The sequence below is a fragment of the Geotrypetes seraphini genome, chromosome 9 (assembly GCF_902459505.1).
Source record: "Geotrypetes seraphini chromosome 9, aGeoSer1.1, whole genome shotgun sequence".
NCBI lineage: Eukaryota > Metazoa > Chordata > Amphibia > Gymnophiona > Dermophiidae > Geotrypetes > Geotrypetes seraphini.
This window is the reverse complement of record NC_047092.1, coordinates 28,680,465-28,699,604: the sequence shown is the minus strand read 5'-3', so window position 1 is coordinate 28,699,604 and position 19,140 is coordinate 28,680,465. Positions and strand designations below refer to the sequence as shown.

Below are 19,140 nucleotides of genomic sequence, written 5' to 3'. Positions count from 1 at the left end.
GAGGAATAGGAGACAGTGCGAGTCAGTTCAAAAAATTATGCATCTTTAAATCTAAGTTTTAAAATCCAATTTAAACTTTTCAAAGGAAGTTTGAAGATGTAGAGTGGGCAGTGTGTTCCAGAAGGCAGGGCCCTGGACAATGAAGATAGATTGGCGGATATGTTCATGAATAACTTTGTGATGGGTTGGGATGATAAGTTGTTTTTGGTCAGCAGACCTAAGTACCCCATGGGGAGTGTAAAGATATTGTAGTTTGTTTTGTCTGAAGAACTTTAAGAACTAGTAATAGAGTTTTATAAGTAATCCAGTGAGTAATTGGCAGCCAATGGAATTCCTTTAACAATGGAGTAACATGATCATATTTCCCAGAGTTATATATTAGTCAGATAGCAGTGTTCTGGATGATTTGTAATCTATGTGTCTTTGCACTTGACGCCTATGAAGAGTGAGTTACAATAGTTTAGTTGATTACAGATGAATAGATGAAAATCTAATGGTTAGTTTGGTGGGCCAAAAACCTGCGGAGCTAGGTTCATTTCCCACTACAGCTTCTTGTGACTCTGGGCAAGTCACTTAATCCTCCATTGCTCCAGGTACAGAATAAGAGAATGACACGGGGATAATTTTTCCCTGACCCTGCGGGAACTCATTTTTCATGTCTCTGCCCCATTTCTTCATGCTCCATCCTCATCTGCACAAGCCTCAAACACTTTAAAATCATAAGTGTTTGAGGCTTGTGCGATTAAAACACAGCTTACAGGAATGGGGTAGGGACAAGGACAGCAACAAAACTCATGGGGACAGGACGGGGAAATTGAGTTCTTGTGGGGACGGGGACAAATCTGTTCCCGTGTCATTCTCTAGTACAGAACTTAGGTTGTGAGCCCACTAGGGACAGAAAAAAATACCTGCATATAGTATATGTAAACAGCTTTGATTATTCCCACAGAAAGTCAGTATATCAAATCCATGACCCTTTCCCTTTATGTGCGGAGGGGAAGATCAGTGAACAAATGGATCTTATCTGCCAAAGTCTGAAAAAGGAACATTTAACTACTTGTGAGAAGTGATTAGTGAATGTAAGTGATTAGAGAATGTAAGCTGTGAATCAAGCGTTACGCCTAGGATAACAGTAGAGTTCATGAGAGGAACTTCGGTGTTATCTACGGTAGTAGGATGGAAATTGGTGGTTTAACTTGTCCTTTGGGGTCAAATGTAATGACTTTAGATTTCGCTGGGTTCGATTTCAACTTATGTTATGCTATCCATCTTGTAATGGAGATCATATTTGTGTTTATGTCAGTGATTTCATTGATAATATTAGTATTTAATTTGTAGAGAATCTGAATATCGTCAGCATAGGCAAATCGTTACTAGTGGGGCTAGAAATAGGTTGAACAGAAAGGGCAACAAGATAGAACCTTGGGGTATTCCAGATTTCAGTGTGTCAATATTGAATTTTGGAAGTTGACTTTGTAGGAACAATTGGATAGGTAAGAAGAGAACCATTTCAATGCTGTATCACACAGACCAATTTCTTCTAGTCTTTGAAAGAGCTTGTGATCGATAAGATAAAAAGTGGCAGATAACTTGAGTGAGATCATAAGGACAGGTTTTAAATGGTCAAAAGGCCTATATATGAAAGAAGTAAGACCCAAGAGAGCTCTTTCAGTAGTGTTTTTTTTGAAAGTTGTTTGGTGTGGATGTAGTGTGTTAGTTTTAGCAATATAATCTTGTAGTTGATTAAAGACAATAGATTCAGCTATTTTTTTTATATAAATAGCTGATTGATAACTGGGTGGTAATTAGTAGGATCTGAATTAGGTAAGTTAGGCCACAAAACTAACTTTGCAATAAATACTGGCTGTACCCGCACAACATCCAGGTGTCAGTCACCACAGACCTAGATATTCATTGCTGGTCCCAAGTCATGGCCCCACATTAAATATCCAGGTCTACTTTAGCAGGTCTTTTGCTGAGGGGCTAGCCCTTGACTGCAGGAACTCCAGTTCTCTTCCTAGGATATTTTCCTCCTGGAATGCCAGGTTCTGGTCTGTTATTGAGAAAGACATAGAGAAGTCACTGCTTGCCCTGGATCAGTAGCATGGAATGTTGCTACTCTTTGGGCTTTGGCCAGGTACTAGTGACCTGGATTGGCCACAGTGAGAAAGGGCTACTGGGCATGATGGACCATTGGTCTGACCCAGTAAGGCTATTTTTATGTTCTTATGTACAGCACTTTAGTAGTCTTCAGAAATGGAGGTGATATATAAGAAATTAATTATTATTTTTCTGTCCCTGAAGAGTTCACAATTTAAAAAAATCAATCATAAAGAGTTATAGAGGGATTCAAACCTTGATCCCTAGATTCTCAGCCCACTGCTCTACCAAGGGGCGGGGCCTTATGCATCTGAGCCAATCAGGGCTTTTGGTCCCTCCCCATGCATCACATGATACACCAAGGAGGGGAAGGCCCACCATTTTGGATTGGTAGGCCTCAGAGCTGGAGTGACTGAGCCTCCCTCCTGCTCTCTTCACACAAAGGTACTGGGGGGTGGGGGTTCAGGGGAGAATCCAGTGGCAGGAGGGAGTGGGTATCTTTCCTGCCTATTTTTTGGGGGGTGGGAGGTAGGAGGGTAGGACATAGTTCAGAGGGTGGCATCTGGCACAGGGTTGGGAGCCTCCATTGACAGGAGGGAGTGGACTCCCTCCTGCCAATTTTTTCTCATGTGGGTGAGAGGATCGGCAAGGCAGGAGGGAGTGGGCATCCCTCTTGCCGATTTTTGCTGGTGCAGAGGGGGGGTGCGGTCAGTCCCCAGTGCTGGGTCATTGGGGAGAGCCATCATCAGCGGGGGAGGGCTTTCTTTCTTTTTTTAATGGGGCAGATATTGTGCGGGTATAACACACACATAGCATCTGTGCCCATTAAAGGAAAAAAAAAAGTTTCCTGCCCCAAACAGCTGAGTGGCAGGAGGCTGCTTTGGAGCTTCCCCTGCTGGCTCTGCACGTGTGTGAGTCACTCTCACAGCTATCAATCAGATGGGAGAGACAGGATTATAACAAACTTCTATGCGAATCATTTGCATGTAAAAATTTTAGTGCATCAATAGCTCTTCTAGAATTGGCCAAAATCGGATCGGAGCAGACACAAGCGGTCTTCTGATCCTGTATAGTGCATCTGGCTCAGGGATTCTCCCTTGGTCTAGAGCAGTGTATCTCAAACTGTGTGCCAAGGCACACTAGTGTGCCTCCTGAGATTCCAAGTGTGCCACGGCACACTGAGGAGGAAGAGAGGCGCATGCCAGCTGACTTCCCTACGCATTACAGCACCAGCGCTGCCCGATTCACTGAAGGCCTGCATGTTTCCCCCTTCTCTCTAGCGTCCTCCAGCTTCCCCCCTGGCCTCCCGGTCTCACCTTTAAAGCTAATTAGAGCAGCCTGCAGAGGATCGCCAGTAGGTAAAATGATTTTATTTTCAATATAGTGATTGAAATGTGTCAGTTTGAGAATTTATATCTGCTGTGTATATTGTGTGTATATGAAAAATGAATGGAAAAAAATTGCATACAATTAGTAAAGGGGATGGGATCTGGGGCAGAGCTTGGATTGGCTTAGGGAGGTCTGTGGTTGGGGTACTCAGTTGATATTTTTTAGACTTAGGGGGTACTTAGCTTGAAGTAGTTGAGAAACATTGCTGTAGGCAATCAGCAAGCGTCAGTGCCTCTCCGGCCCTCCCTACTGGCATCTCAGGGCCTATCTGGAGGGCCTCTGCACATGTGTGGATGTTAACGTGATGATGTCATGCATATGCATGATGTCATCACGGTGACGTTCACACACTTCTGGATGCCTCAAGCCATGGCTACTACCTATAGTGTGCACTGGCTCGAGAAAGTTTGAGAGACACTGGTCTAGAGTTTTGGTGGGAGAGGAGCAACCAAAAAGCCTAGTTCACACTCCCTCCTTCTCTTTTTATAGTTTTCCCCTCCCTTCTGGGAAGAGGGATCTCCAGCTCCTCCCACAGTAAAATTCAGTGACCACCTGAAAAATCCACCACTTTTACAGCAGAGACGTTTTTTAGGGGGATCATTTATTTATTTTCTCAAACCTGAAATACCATGGTGTGAATGAACATGAAATAATAAAACTTCCAATTCTTTTGTTCCCGCAGGAATACTGTATGTTAGAAAGTGATCATTTTGTTCGCTTTAACCAGTCAATTTTTTTTTTTTTTGGAGAATGTGGTGCAGTGGTCAAAGCATCCTGAGGTTGTGGGTTCAAATCTCCACGCTGCTCCTTGTGACTCCGGGCAACTCACTTAATCCCCCCATTGCCCCAGGTGCATTAGATTGTGAGCCCACCAGGACAGGGAAAAATGCTTTAGTACCTGAATAAATTAATGTAAACCGTTCTGAGCTCCCTGGGAAGAACGGTATAGAAAACTGAATAATTTAAACAGTGCTATTCGAGATTGTCTTCAATTTAATAATGTCCATCTTTCCCCACCCGCCACGTCTGAGCTTTTTCTTACCTCACACCCTTCACAATTTACTCAACCCTAGTGGAATTACCGCTCATTGGAATATCGTCTGCCAAATCCTCATAGAATCAGTCTGTGTATGTTTTTTTTGGGTTTTTTTTGCCATGTTAATCATAAAGAGTACAAAATAAGATGAACATCAGTATCTCGCGCGTAGTGGGAGCCACAGACAAATCCCCGCCCAGGCATCACGTGAGCGGCAGACGGCCTGGAAGCGAGTCACGTGACCCGCCCCTTCGACGGCTCCAATAGTCCCGCGTGCTGAGCTGTTGCAGTGTGACGTCACTCCCGTCATATGACCGAGGCCGGGCGGACGGTTTTCGGGTTGAGCTGAGCTCGAGCGCCGGTGGACTACGAGCGAGGGAAGCGGGGGCGCGTGCTGCTGCGCTCTGCCAGACCGGACCGGGTTTTCTCTAGTGCCGAGTGGCGGCCGCGCGTTGTTGCTATTATGCTGGCTCTGATTAACAGGCTGCTGGACTGGTTCAAGTCGCTGTTCTGGAAGGAGGAGATGGAGCTGACCCTGGTCGGGCTCCAGTACTCCGGCAAGACGACGTTTGTCAACGTCATAGCGGTAAGGCTCTCGCCGCCTGCTTTATGCTGTGTCACCCACCTCTTCCATGGCCAGTAGCCCTGGCCTTGCCCCTGCCAAGACTTGTAGACATGTTGAATGTCACTTAGCCAGTGATTAGTGTCGCCGCTTCTCTCTAGGTTTTTCGTGTTTATTAATAATTCCCGGGGCGCCCTAAATTATGCGCGTGCTTTATTCCGAAACTCATGGAAAATCCTTGGTTATTAGGTTGCCTGTACAATAATAGCCTTTACAAGGCTGAGATTTGGGTGCTGATTTTGGCCTCGTCCTTTATCTCTCGCTTGACAGTCTAAAGATGAATTCTTTTGCCGCATATTCTCAGAGGGGAAAGACAACTTTTAAGATTACCGTCTTCTCCCTTCTCGCAAATGGGTTTTAGTTATGGCAAAGCCTTATGCTTCTAAAAAGTACTCCTTTAAATTTGGGTGGGACTTTTTGTCTGCAACATTGCAGCATAGCAGCTTTTAATAGGAACATAGCTTTCTGATGATCTTGCTGCAGAGAAAGAGGAACTAGACTCCTAGGTTCTTGACTCAATAACATACATATTAGAAATGCATAAAAAGAAACCAGGCAAACTAACCAAAGGCCTGTCATCAGACACTGTCCTGTCATATGATTTCTACCCAATACTAACAGTATAGATAAGCCCCATCCTATCATGAAATCGTGAGAACCTTGAAATGTTACAAAATTTTACCTTGTTTTCCTTTATATTATTTTTGGCTTCTTGGTATGATAGGATATAATTCGTAAGGGAAGTGCAGCTTTTGGGAAATGCAGTGTTGTACTTGAGTGTAGTGTGTACTGTACTGACCCTAGGTTTTTCATCACAAGAATTTTACCTGTCCTGGATCTCATTATTTGTATAATGTGATAAGTCTCATTACTGAACAGTTACAGAAGAATGTATTTATTTTTAGTATTTATGCACTGCTTATAGCTGTTTATATTCAGGTACTCGAGTATTTATTCCTATCCCTATCTGTCCCCGTGGGTGGTGCAATGGAGTGTTAAGTGACTTGCCTGGGGGGGTCACAAGGAGCAGCTCTGGGTTTGAACCTGCAACCTCAGGATGCTGAGGCTGCAGCCTTAACAACTAGGCCTCTTCTCCAACATATGCCTGGTAACGTATTGAGGAATAGTATTGTAGACCGAGTTATCAGAAGGAAAGAGTACTAACCTTCTGGAATCACTGTTTCATACAAGGAAACAAAACCCCACTTTTTTGGTCATTGTTTTATAGTCATAAGGTCTTATTCAAAGAAATCTCTTCAAGCTTTACTGCTTGCAGTTTCAGGCTTTTTTGCCTTCAGTGTGAAAACACATGGGTAGAACCTTCACTGTGCACTAACATACACTAAAAAGTTTATTTATTTGAGGTCCTCATTTAAGCAGCATGGTCCAGGGGTATAGTTAGCTCTCCAATATTGGGTATGGCCTGGGGAGGGCAACACATCCTACCCCACCACACTGCCTATATTAACTATACCTTTGCTGACACTCTTGTCAGCCAAAGAAATTCAGGATCTGAACCACTCACTGCCTCCTTCCAGGCTTGCTACCTCGCTACTAGGATCTGAACCATTCGCTACCTACCTCCTTCAGCTGCCCACACCAGGACTCCCCAAACATGCCTGAACTGAGCATGTGCAAGAAGTCCCGGCGTCGGCTAAGGTACTTTGGCAAAATATTGTGGAGGAAATTTGTATTGCAGCTTCCAGTGTTGTACTTCTTGGTGCCTGTAAAACAGGGATCTCAAAGTCCCGCCTTGAGGGCCGCAATCCAGTCAGGTTTTCTTGATTTCCCCAATAAATATGCATGAGATCTATGTGCATGCACTGCTTTCAATGCATATTCATTGGGGAAATCCTGAAAACCCGACTGGATTTCGGCCCTCAAGGAGGGACTTTGAGATCCCTGCTGTAAAACATCATGTACTGAAGATGGTAGAGATGTCCTCTCCAAAACTGTAGCCTGAATCATGATAAGGGGTTAAATATGATCCTCACTTAAGGTACTGGTGGCTCCAGTGATGAAAATTCTGCCCAAGCAACCTCTGTAGTGCGAGTGGACCACCTGTATCTGCTCCTTTATTTTCTGAGATGGATTTTTTTTTCCCCTCCCTATCTTGATATCTCTTTCTCATACTTTACCTGGGAGCTCTTAATTTTGAGGTTCTGCCACTGGGCAAATTCAGTGACCTGCACAAAAATGCCCAAGCTAAGAAACTGAATGTGTTATTGATTGCACTAATAAAGACCCCTGAGAAGGAAAAAAAAAAAAGGTATTTTATGTGTCTAGTGCAAGTAATTTCATGGCTAACATTGTAGGCAATAAATTGTTTTACATACACGGTCAAATACAGCAAATTAAAACATACCAAAAATGAAAAGTAAAATCATTACTAGTCAATCGCTAAAAATAGAAACATGACAGCAGATAATGACCAAATGGCCCATCTAATCTGCCCATCTATAGCATCTACTATCTCCTACTTTCCCTAAGAGATCCCACATACCTTTCCTATGCTTTCATAAATTCAGACAGTCTTTGCCTCCACCACCTCCTTAACTTCATCCTATGTCCTCTCATTTCAGAGCTTCCTCTCAAATGAAAGAGACTTGCCTCATGTGCATTTATGGTATGTCTCTTTATCATATCTCTTCTCTCCTGCATGTCCTCCATGTGTACATATTGAGATCTCTAAGTCTGTCCCATATGCCTTTTGATGAAGACCACCAACCATTTTAGTAGCCTTCTTCTGAACTGACTCCAACCTGTTTATCTTTATGAATGTGCGACACACAATATTCTATATGAGGTCTCTAGACTAGATTCTTATACAGCGGCATCAATACCTCCCTTTTTCCTACTGGCCTTACCTCTCCCTATGCACCCTAGTATCTTTCGCCATTACTTTTTCAACTTGTTTGGCTACTTTAAAATCATCACATACTATCACACCCAAGTCCTGCTCCTCTTTCGTGTACAAAAGTTCTTCACCTCCTAAACTGTACCATTCCTTTGGGTTTTTACAGCCCAAATTCATTACCTTACATTTCTTAGCATTAAATCTTAGCTGCCAAATTTCAGACCTTTCTTCAAGCTTCGCTAGGTCCTTCCTCATGTTGTTCACACCATCAGGGGTGTCTACTCTATTGCAGATTTTGGTATTTTGCAAAGAGGCAAATCTTGCCCAACAGCCCTTCAACAATATCGCTTACAAAAAATGTTTAAAAAAACAAACCCCAGGTCCAAGCACCAAACCTTGAGGCACACCACTGGTAACATCCCTTTCCTCAGAGCAATTTCCATTTATTAGATACCTGTGTAGAACAATGTCATGTAATAAATAAACTGAGTGCCCTCAATATGGGCCCCAAAATGACAGAATGGTTGAGGAACTGGTTGAGTGGAAGGCAACTGGTTGAGTGGAAGGCAACAAGAGGATAGTGGTCAATGGAGATCGCTCTGAGGAAAGGGATGTTACCAGTGGTGTACCTCTTGGGCCTGTTTTGTTTTGTTAAAACATTTTTTCTGTTGTGGATAGACAGGAGGCCATACTTGAGCTGTTGATTCCCATTTCCTGTGAACTGCAGAAGGATATCCCTTTAATAACTTGAGAACTCCTCCCCTTCTGCAGTAGAACACAGCACCCTCCTCAGTTATTCCTCATGCAAGCGAACTTAGAAGGTATGTTTTGCTTTGTTCTGTCTTTGTGTTTAAACTCTTTTCTACTTCAAAACCGCTTGTTGTGACAAGTGACTGCTTCTGAAGGATGCCCAGGCCTTTCTGGTCTTGGGTCCTGTATCTGTTGTGCAGAGTTGCAGGTTGAGGAGCAGCCATGTTCCATGTGTCACGGGAGGAAGGGGTAGGAGCTTTGAGCTCAGCCACTGGTCAGTCCTCACAAACTTTGGAACACCTAAAATCCTGGACCAACCGGTCGGATGAATCGAGCATTGATGGGATGAAACGCAAGCGTGTGTTGGCGGAAGATACTTCTCCTTCAGTCTGGAGTTAATGCAAGGTGCCTCAAGTCCCCTGATGCAAAGTTTCTCGGATATTGTCGGCCTTTATGGAAGCCTATTTAACTTGATCAGGAAGTGCTCCACTGCCTACAGGTGCGCCTATTCTTTTTAAGGGTGATCCTTCTCCCAGACAGTCATCCCTACCTCATACCACTTCTGTTCCTAGTGTCGGTGACCCTTCAGAGCAGATTGGGATGATTGGAAGTCCCTTTCCATGCCTTTGTTTTTGCATTGCTTTTCTGCAATGGTGGATATTGTGGGATCCCTTTCGGGATTTTGCATTGAGGAGCAGGTGCAGCGGCAGATCACAGCGATGTATCACCTTTTCAGGTCAGCTTCAGTTTCCCATGTCATTTCTGACACCTTGTCCATACCGAAGCTCGATGCCTAGTAGCTTTCCACCTTGCAGTGCTCCATCATGTGCAGCATTAATGCACACAGACAAACTTTTTTCCTGCTCACCCGGATCTTACCTCTTTGGTCATTGACCAGTGGGAGGATATGGAAGGTTTACTTTAGGTGGGCAAAGCTATGGCTCTGGACTTCCAGCAGCTGTTTGTTCAACTGAAGGTAGATTCTGCAGAGGCACAAGTGACCTTGCGCATCTCACTTCCTAGCTGAAGGACGCACAGAACCGTATGGGGGATGTGGTCATGAAAAGACAGTTTGAAGCATTGACTTTGCGTATCAAAGCTGCTGCAGCAGACACCACCTTCGTGATGCATGCCTGTCATAGGCTACAGTCTAGTCCTTCGGAACTTGGGGACTCCTGTCCCCACATGTTTAAGGAGGGTGTGGATTATATGGCTGATGCTCTTTTACATCATTAGAGTCCTGGGTAAGATTTCAGCCTACTAGATGCTCTTGATCAGACAGTGGGTAGGTAACTCAGCCTCCAAAGACACTCAGCGGATTACCCTTCAAGGAGCAGATACTGTTTGACAAATGGCTAGATGACTTCATGGCCAGGGTGGCGGATCGCTGCCCCAAATCTCTCATGAATAGTATGTATGTATGTATTTATTTACCGTAATTTTCTATACTGTTCTTTACATGAATTTATTAGGTACTCGAGCATTTTTCCCTGTCTGTCCCAGTGGGCTCACAATCTAATGTACCTGGGGCAATGGGGGGATTAAGTGACTTTCCCAGGGTCACAAGGAGCAGCGTGGGTTTGAACCCACAACCTCAGGGTGCTGAGGCTGTAGCTTTTAACCACTGCGCTACACTCTTCCCCCGTTTCTCTGCTAGAGACAATAGAAGCAATTTTCGTGCCTTCAGAAGAGCTTGCCAATTTTCCTCTGGCTACTCTTTTCTCAAAGGCCCTTTAAGGGGTCCAAACAGAAATCTGGTGGTTATTTGGCCTCCAAGAAGCATCAATGACGCAGCTGTCAGCATTCAGGGACAAATGGGAACACATCTCATCTGACCATTGGGTGCTGGACATTATCAGAGAGGGGTACAGAATTGAGTTTTATTGGCCCCCTCCTTGACTCCTTGGCCGGATGGCTGGAGAAGCAGATCGGAGTCTGAGCGACAGTGTAAGACTCTTAGACATTTGTGCCATAGAACCGGTTCCAAAAGAAGAATTGGGCTTGGACAGATACTCTTTATACTTCATAGTGCCCAAAAAGGCTCAGAAGATTGGAGGCCCATTCTGGATTTGAAGTCTGTAACAAGACCCTGAAAGTCCCTCACTTCAATAGAAATGGTCCGCTCTGTTGTACTGGTGGTAGCTCCGGGAGAATTACTTGCCTCTCTGGATTTGATGGAGGTGTATCTTCACATCCCTATCTTTCTGGCTCACAAAAGATATGAGATTTCAGATGCTTCAGCACCACTTTCAATTTGTATTGCTCCCTTTGTTTTGGCCGAGGCTCCCTGTACCTTTAAAGGTGGTTGTAACAGAGCCTCCTCGCTGGCAGACTGCGAGCATGCGATCCAGCAGGTGGTGAGCCTCTTAAAGGGCCTGGGCTGGATAGTCAACTTTCAGAAAAGTCATCTTTAGCCCGACTCAGTATTTTGGAGTATCTGGGAGTCCTCTTCGACACAGCACAGGGTTTTGATTTTTCTTCCTGAGCCACACAAAACAGAAACTCAAGATATAGATCCTCATAATCTTTGTCCTTCCAAGCCTCGCAGCCTGGCAGTATCTGCAGGTGATAGGCTAAGTGGTGGCCTCCTTGGACGTGGTACCCTGGGCGAGAGCTCATATGTGCCCTCTCCTGCACTCCTTTCTGTCCAGATGGTCCCTGCAACATCACAGATGTAGCTCTTTTGGACAGCGGAGATGAAACAATTAATGCTCAGTATGCCTAAGACTTTTCAGGTAATGACTAAGGGGAGAGGGGCCTAGTGCTGTCAAGGTGTGTCTCCTAGCTTTGACATGCAGTTCCTAATTGGTAAGGCCCGACTTTAGTACAGGAAGAGGCGGTCGGAGCATACAGCGAGTGATTTCCTTCATTTGCTGGCGCTCTGGCTGCCCTCTCCTGCCTGGTTATTTGCAGTTGGAAAATACCGCGAATGGCCAGGACTGCCGACCGCGAATTTGAGGGGGAGCACTGTAAACTTATCTCAACAACAAAAAATCATTGACATTAATTTTAAACTAGAAACAATAAACCAATGGTTACTTAACAACATATTGTTCCTTAATCCGCAGAAATCAACAGGGATAATATTCTCGCCAAATAACATAGATGACTTACCTATTTCCCCCGTCTTTCTCAAAACCACTCCACTAAAACTTACCAACTCTGTAAAAATTCTCGGTGTCATACTAGACAACAAACTGACTTTTCACACACAAATAGGATCCATTGTTAAAAAATGCTTCTATAAATTAAGAATGATTAGGTCTATCTCAAACCTATTAGAACCCTCTCTTAATATTCTACTTCATTCCTTAGTTATTTCTCAATTAGATTACTGCAATTCACTATATAATAGACTTCCCAAAAAGATCTGCGTAGACTACAAATCATTCAAAATACTGATGTTAAGATAATACATAAAGGAAAAAAATTTGATCATGTTACTCCGTTTTTAATAAAATCTCACTGGCTCCTGATCACACATCGGATTACATATAAAACCTTACTGCTAACATTTTCAAAATAAAAACTTTACATGCACCTAATTTCTTGGATAGATTAATTATTCTTCATTATCCCCCCAAAAAAAAACACTAACCCCCCTCTTCTACTAAACTGCACTAGCAGTTTCTAGCTCGGGGCCCACGCTGCTCCCGACGCTCATAGGAACTCAATGAGCGTCAGGAGTAGCGCGGGCCATTCAGCGCGGCTTTCTTTGCTAAAAACCGCTAGCGCTGTTTCGTAGAAGAGGGGGTAAGATCTAATACCCAAAATCTTTTACATATTCCTTCCGTCAGACATATCTTTTATGATACCACCCGTAAACGTATTTTTTCGGTTACTACACCCCAACACTATAATTTATTACCAGCTCACTTAAGAGGAAAACATTGATAAAAAAATGAATTTAAAAACATTAATGTTTAGGGGCGCATAGAATTTATGATCCTGTACCTGAGAGAAAAAAAAAAAAGAGGATACCACTGATCTTACACAGATAATTAATAACTAAGGACGAGCATATCGTATTATCCCCTCTCCCCTATAAACGATTGTAGTTCTACCCCCCGTCCCTTATGTTTCAATTTGTCATGTAATTACCCAATGTCCTAATGATATGTAATTGATATATAATTGAATTTTATAATTTTATTGTAATGTATACGATTTTGACAATTTTAAGGCGATATATCAAATTTTTAATAAACTTGGAAACGTAGGTAATATCAATAACTTTGCGCTATGAGCCAGGCAAAATCCAAACCAATCTGGGTAAAGATGATTATGTAAAACCGAGTTTCCAAGTCGGTCCTGAAGTGCTTCCTTGCCAGGCAGGTTTTCAAGATTTCCTCAATGAATATTCATGAGGTTGATTTGTATACAGTGCCTCCATTGTTTGTAAGCAAATCTTTCATGCACATTAATTGTGGAAATCTGAAAACCTGACATGCAAGAGGGTACTCCAGGACTGACTTGGGAAACGCTGATTTAAACGGTTCTTTGTCAATTTTTTTGTCCATGATGGCACCCAAATTTAAATTGTGTGCCCCCTCCAGAATGTGCATAATAATAGTGCGTTTATAGAGAAGCCACACAAGTTTTGACCTGAAATGTGGGTTTTGTGACCCCCATTTGGGATCTCGAACCACAGTTTGGGAAGCTCTGATCTAAAGTCTTGCAGGTGTGTAGAATATCAACTGCCTTTTCTAGAAGTTGTTCAATGATAAGTTTGCTAGATCAAAAGGATTTTAAATTATAGCTGTGTTGAAGACTGGATGAAGACTGGACAAATACAAACTTTCTCAATAACAGACTATGGAAATTGTCCAAACCTTTCTTAAAACCAGATACGCTATATCCGCTCATACCACAGCCTCTGGCAATGCATTCCAGAGCTTAACTATTCTCCGAGTGCAAATGAATCCCTTGAAAAATATCATAGAAAAGGTGGCAAATTTCTGACATCCAGGAGAAATTTGAGCATTTAATCTAAGAAATGAGTTAAATTTGTTTCTGCAACAGAAGTTAGTGTTATTTTGAAAAAGCTTTGCAGTAACCTTAAGGAGTCATTTTATTAACTACAGTAGGGCCTACAAGAATTTTGTGCTAGCCTTTTGAGTAAATGACCACCTTGGTTGAGTTATTTTAATTCTTTAGTTGAATAGTAAATTCTGTCTAGGCTTCCATGAAATTAGAGATGTAGTGCCAGGTGCAGTTCAGTTGCACCTGACAATTGTTATTGCAAGGTATCACACTCGCTAAAGCATAAATGCGTGAATTATGCCATAAAGAGCTAAATATATTTAAATACACTTTAATGTTTGACATGCAGGCATCAGCCGTTCTGTTTATTTATAAGTCATTTTCCCTGTGTAGTAATTTGAGAGAGTAAAGTTGAATTAAGCTATAGTAAGTAAAGTTGGCATCTGTTTAGAGGAAGAAGAATTTTTAAAGTGCTGTTAAATTTAGGAAAATCATGCGAAGCCTAAAAAATTGTCTCCAACTAGTATGGCACTAAGCATGATCATATACAAGTTAAGCACACTGTATACAATCATATTTGCTGCTGCCTAAACAGTGTTGGGTGTGACTTTGAGTACTAACTTTTAGGCACACCTTATTTATGCCAGGGGTTCTTGACCTATATGCATGTGCCTATATAAAAAATAGATCAGTCAACCTTCAAGATGTTATCTTACCGATTTGCCAAACTTCATTCTATCTGGCTTAACAACAATTTCAGGTCCTCAGCGGGCCACCACACACTCAAACCATCTCATTGTGTGGGGCTTTACGCTCCCAAAGAATTTTTAAAGAATTATTTTTAGTATATGCTAAAAGTACTTAGCTTGTATATTCGACGCTAATCGGGAGGGTGGAAACATCAATCGCCAACATGTTTCGCCCGTATAATTCATTTCGTTTTTGACGCAATGGTTGGAGATAGCTGTGTGAATGGGAGAGGGAGCCTTGATAAAGCCCTTTGAATTTTACGGGCGAAACATGTTGGCGATTGATGTTTCCACCCTCCCGATTAGCGTCGAATATACAAGCTAAGTACTTTTAGCATATACTAAAAATAATTCTTAAAAAAATTCTTTGGGAGCGTAAAGCCCCACACAATGAGATGGTTTGAGTGTGTGGTGGCCCGCTGAGGACCTGAAATTGTTGTTAAGCCAGATAAAATGAAGTTTGGCAAATCTGTAAGATAACATCTTGCTGAGGCTGATTGATATATGATAATATTCTTCATTCAAATCAACCATAGTAGTACCTGGGTTCTCATTATATAAAAAATAGATGCATAACCCAAAAATATGCCCACTTAAGTAGGCGCATACCACTTGGTGCTATGCGCTAACAAAGTTGTGTATATAACTTTCAATTAAGTCCAATTAACATCAATTATGAGTTAATTGCCAGTTAGCACAGATTAAGCCTATAAATAGGCACCTACATCGGCTAAGCACATCGATGTATGCGCCTAAATTTAGGTAGACTTTATAGAATTTGGAGGTAATTCTATAATGGAATCCGGGTGCCAGATTCATATAATTAGTTTTTACATTGGTGCAGAAGAAAATCTGTTAAAACTATGGGAATCTGCATCAGAATTTTATTATATGAGGCTCAAGAGTGAAAACTGGCTACCTAAGCAAAGTAAGATTATACTAATTGTTTCTCAATCAGCTAGCAGAAAATAGCTTTACCTCCTTCCAGTTTGGCTTTTGACATTGGTGCAGTGCTACCTTTTGAGTCCATTAAGTTCAAGTTCATGACATCAGGGATGGAGATTCATACACTGGCGAGAGAGGGTTCAAGGATTGCGATTAGGCCTGGAGACTTCTAATTGAGGGGGCAGGGTTTTTTTGGTTTGTTTTTTTTAACCATTTTAAATGTTGTACCTGAAAGATAATCAAGGCTATTCTCTGCATGTCATTTTGATGCATTGATTAATCCAAGTGTGTAGTTTTTTGTTTGTTTGTTTTTTAGCAAAGGCTTTATCAAAGTAAGCTGAGATTGTTGTAGCCAGGCTTTAGCACATCATTTCAGAGTCCTTCCAAAATTGGGGGTGTTCAGTACAGTGTTTCGGTTTAAAAGGGTAATTCCACAGCATGATTTTCTATTTTGTGTTTAGTGTTGGTATTTATTTTTAACTTTTACTATTTAGAATAGCATGCATGCTGCATTTATATGAAGCACTGATCACTGTCGTACATGATTATTAAGCGCTCACAGCTATAAGCCTGATGTATTTTTCAAGCTAATAACCACAGGGTGAGCTATCATTGGTCCTGTATATTCTCCTTTTCTTCAATTTTTATCAAAATACTTTAACTTCTTTAATATTTTAAATACTTTGCAGGTCTTATTTTAAATTATATACTGGTCTTCATTTATTATTAAACAGTACTCTCCCATTTAGGAATATAGTTATGAAGCTAAGTACTTCATAACTATATTCCTAAATGGGATAGTACTGTTTAATAAATGAAGACCAGTATATAATTTAAAATAAGACCTGCAAAGTATTTAAAATATTAAAGAAGTTAAAGTATTTTGATAAAAATTGAAGAAAAGGAGAATATACAGGACCAATGATAGCTCACCCTGTGGTTATTAGCTTGAAAAATACATCAGGCTTATAGCTGTGAGCGCTTGAGATCCTTCGTACTTCTCCATTACATCCATTTGGATATATCAACTTGTTCTTTAGCCAAGTGTTTAAGAGTTTAGTGTGATTCACAAGAGTTTAAAGGATTATTAATACATGATTATTAATCATACATTTGTTTTCATACAGTCGGGGCAGTTCACAGAAGACATGATTCCTACTGTTGGTTTCAATATGAGAAAAATAACAAAAGGGAATGTTACTATAAAGGTAAGTTGCTAATGACTGACTACATGCAATACTCTTGAAAGAAAGTATATTTCTCCCTCAGTATTCATGGGGGTTAGGGGCAGAGCTGGCCCGTGAATGTTGAAAATTCACAAATAACTTTTTGGCTGGCTCTGACCCACCCCCGCCTCCCTCCTGCCTTCCCCCTGGCATCCTGGACCTTATCTGGTGGTCTAGCGGGCTTTTGGGGCAGGAGCGATCTTCCTACGCTCCGGCCCCGTACAGATCACTCATAGGAAATGGCTGCCGTGAGCTCCCATTGTAGTCTCACTTCCGGCTCACCACACAATTGTTTCCCACATATTCACCTTTTATAGGATCCCCAGGGACCCCTGAAGAAGACTTTTTGTCGAAACGCAGACCGTGTTGGGTCCTATATCCCTAACGGATATCCCTTTAAGGCTTTTATGTGGATGAATTTATTTTATGTGGATGATTTCAGTGTACCTTTGGAACTCAAGTTTATTATTAGGTGTTTATATACCGCCTATCAAGGTTATCTAAGCAGTTTTATAATCAGGTACTGAAACATTTTCCCTGTCTGTCCCGGTGGGCTTACAATCTATCTAATGAACCTGGGGCTGTGGAGGACTTTCAAATAAAGTCCATTTAGGAACATTGTCACTCCACAGAGTTTTTTTGGTTTTCTCTGGATTTTCTTCTCTGTGGATATTTTGGGGTCAATTCTTTTTGTTTTTTTGACAGTATTTACAGAACCAGCAAGGGGATATTAGTAGATGCCAGATCCATGGTGAGGGAAGGGTAGAGACAGCCAAATATGAGTGGAGGGGAAAGGATGTAAAATTTTAGGTAGCCCCTACCATTGTTACATTACATTACATTAGGGACTTCTATTCTGCCTATACCTTGCAGTTCAAGGCGGATTACAAAAGAGCTAACTGGACATTTCCAGTGAAGTTACAACAGTTTTGGGGTTGTTGTGTTTTTTTTTTTGGTTACAAGGGAGGAGAGGTACCTGGATTAATTCCGGAAAAGCTTGCAAATTGGATATTAAATTGACTTTTACGTTACTGTGAGGTATAACAAATAGATTACAGTTAGAGTACAAATAAGATTAGGTTACTTTTCAGGGATCTGAATACTTGGTTGGTGTTTTGGGGAGGAAGAGATTATTTAAGTGGAGGTTTTGGGGGAGAATTTATCTAGGAGGAGGGGGAAGGGTTTGGTTAAGATATCTGGATAAATTTTTTGAAAAGTAGGGTTTTGATTTCATTGTGTGGTCTTGGCCATTTTGTCAGATTCACTTGGTGGTAGCTACTCCCCTAGTACTGACCATTGCTCTGTGCTGTTGCACAGCCTTTCCTGAAAATGGTGGGAAGGGCCCTAACAGTTCAGGCATATTAAGCAGAAAACACATGACTGTTTAACTTGCATTTAGACATACAACAACAGGGCAATCTAAATCCGCTATGTGCACCATTCTTTTTGAAAAATGTGCAGGCCATTAACACATGTAATTATTCAGTTATATAAATTGACTTATTACCTATGTTTGCAGAGTTAAATATGCATTGCAGTGTATGAATACTAACCATGATCATATCTGATTTATTCTCGTAAAACAACTGATGCTTGATATGTGAGATGTCCTTCTTCCTGCACCCCCCCCCACTCTGTCCAAAGCCACTCCCCCCAGTGACCAGACAGATAATTTTTGGAAGGGTTACAGAAACTTCAAACACGATGTGTGAATTGTGTGGAACGTAGGGGTGCATATGTGGAATAACTTAAGTTTCATAGCTCCATGATATTCCCTTCTTGGTTGGCTGAGAACTTTTCAGCACCCCTCGTAATTTTGAATAGCTACTCATTTCCTGAGTAGATAAGACTCTTTCCTTAGGGGGGAGGAATAGTGGGTGTTATTAAAGTAAATCATCTGGCGGGATAAGAACTTCAGCCCCAGCCACTGACTGGTTGTCTGGACATAAGAGTGAGAAGGGGGGGGGATACATACAGTATTTGGTATCCATCTTAGTGATATCATTTGCAAGCTGGATTGTTTTTGGTCTTTTGATAAACATGGGAGTTGCAAGGATTATACAGGAAGAGAGGTGGGTTATGCTTCAAATGTACAAAATGGATGGCCAGAGCTGTAACATTGTAGGTTCTTTATTGTTATACTGCTATGTAGTCATCAATAAAAATTGTTTAAAAAACATTTTAAATAATGCACAGATTCACCACGGTGCAAAAATGTTCTGAACTCAGGTAGAGGAAGTGCTAACTGCAAAATGCTACATCTGCATTTTTTTTTTTTTTTGCTACCAGAAAGCAATAAACCATAATTTTAAAGTTAAATGGTTGTACTGAAATGAGATAAGGGATAGCAACTTAACCAGTATATAAGCTAGCACTCTGTCTGAAAGATTTATATAGAAGTGCAAACAAAACTTCTTTTTTTTTTCTATTGACTTAATTTAGTTAGTTTCCCAAATGCTGCAATCTGTGTACATAGCTCATGG

At 41.7% G+C, this 19,140-nt stretch overlaps 1 protein-coding gene across 2 annotated transcripts in view; it reads left to right on the top strand.

The window, feature by feature from the left end:
• Nucleotides 1-4,802: 4,802 nt before the first annotated feature.
• LOC117366967 (ADP-ribosylation factor-like protein 8B-A) overlaps nt 4,803-19,140 on the top strand; it is a 33,778-nt gene continuing 19,440 nt past the window's right edge. Inside the window, exons 1-2 of one of the 2 annotated variants that reach the window (XM_033959073.1) lie at nt 4,803-5,111; nt 16,559-16,639. In XM_033959073.1, the coding sequence (XP_033814964.1) occupies nt 4,989-5,111; nt 16,559-16,639 (204 nt within the window). In that variant the 5' untranslated portion in view covers nt 4,803-4,988. The remainder of the gene's footprint in view (nt 5,112-16,558; nt 16,640-19,140) is intronic. The other variant, XM_033959074.1, reaches the window with a different exon arrangement.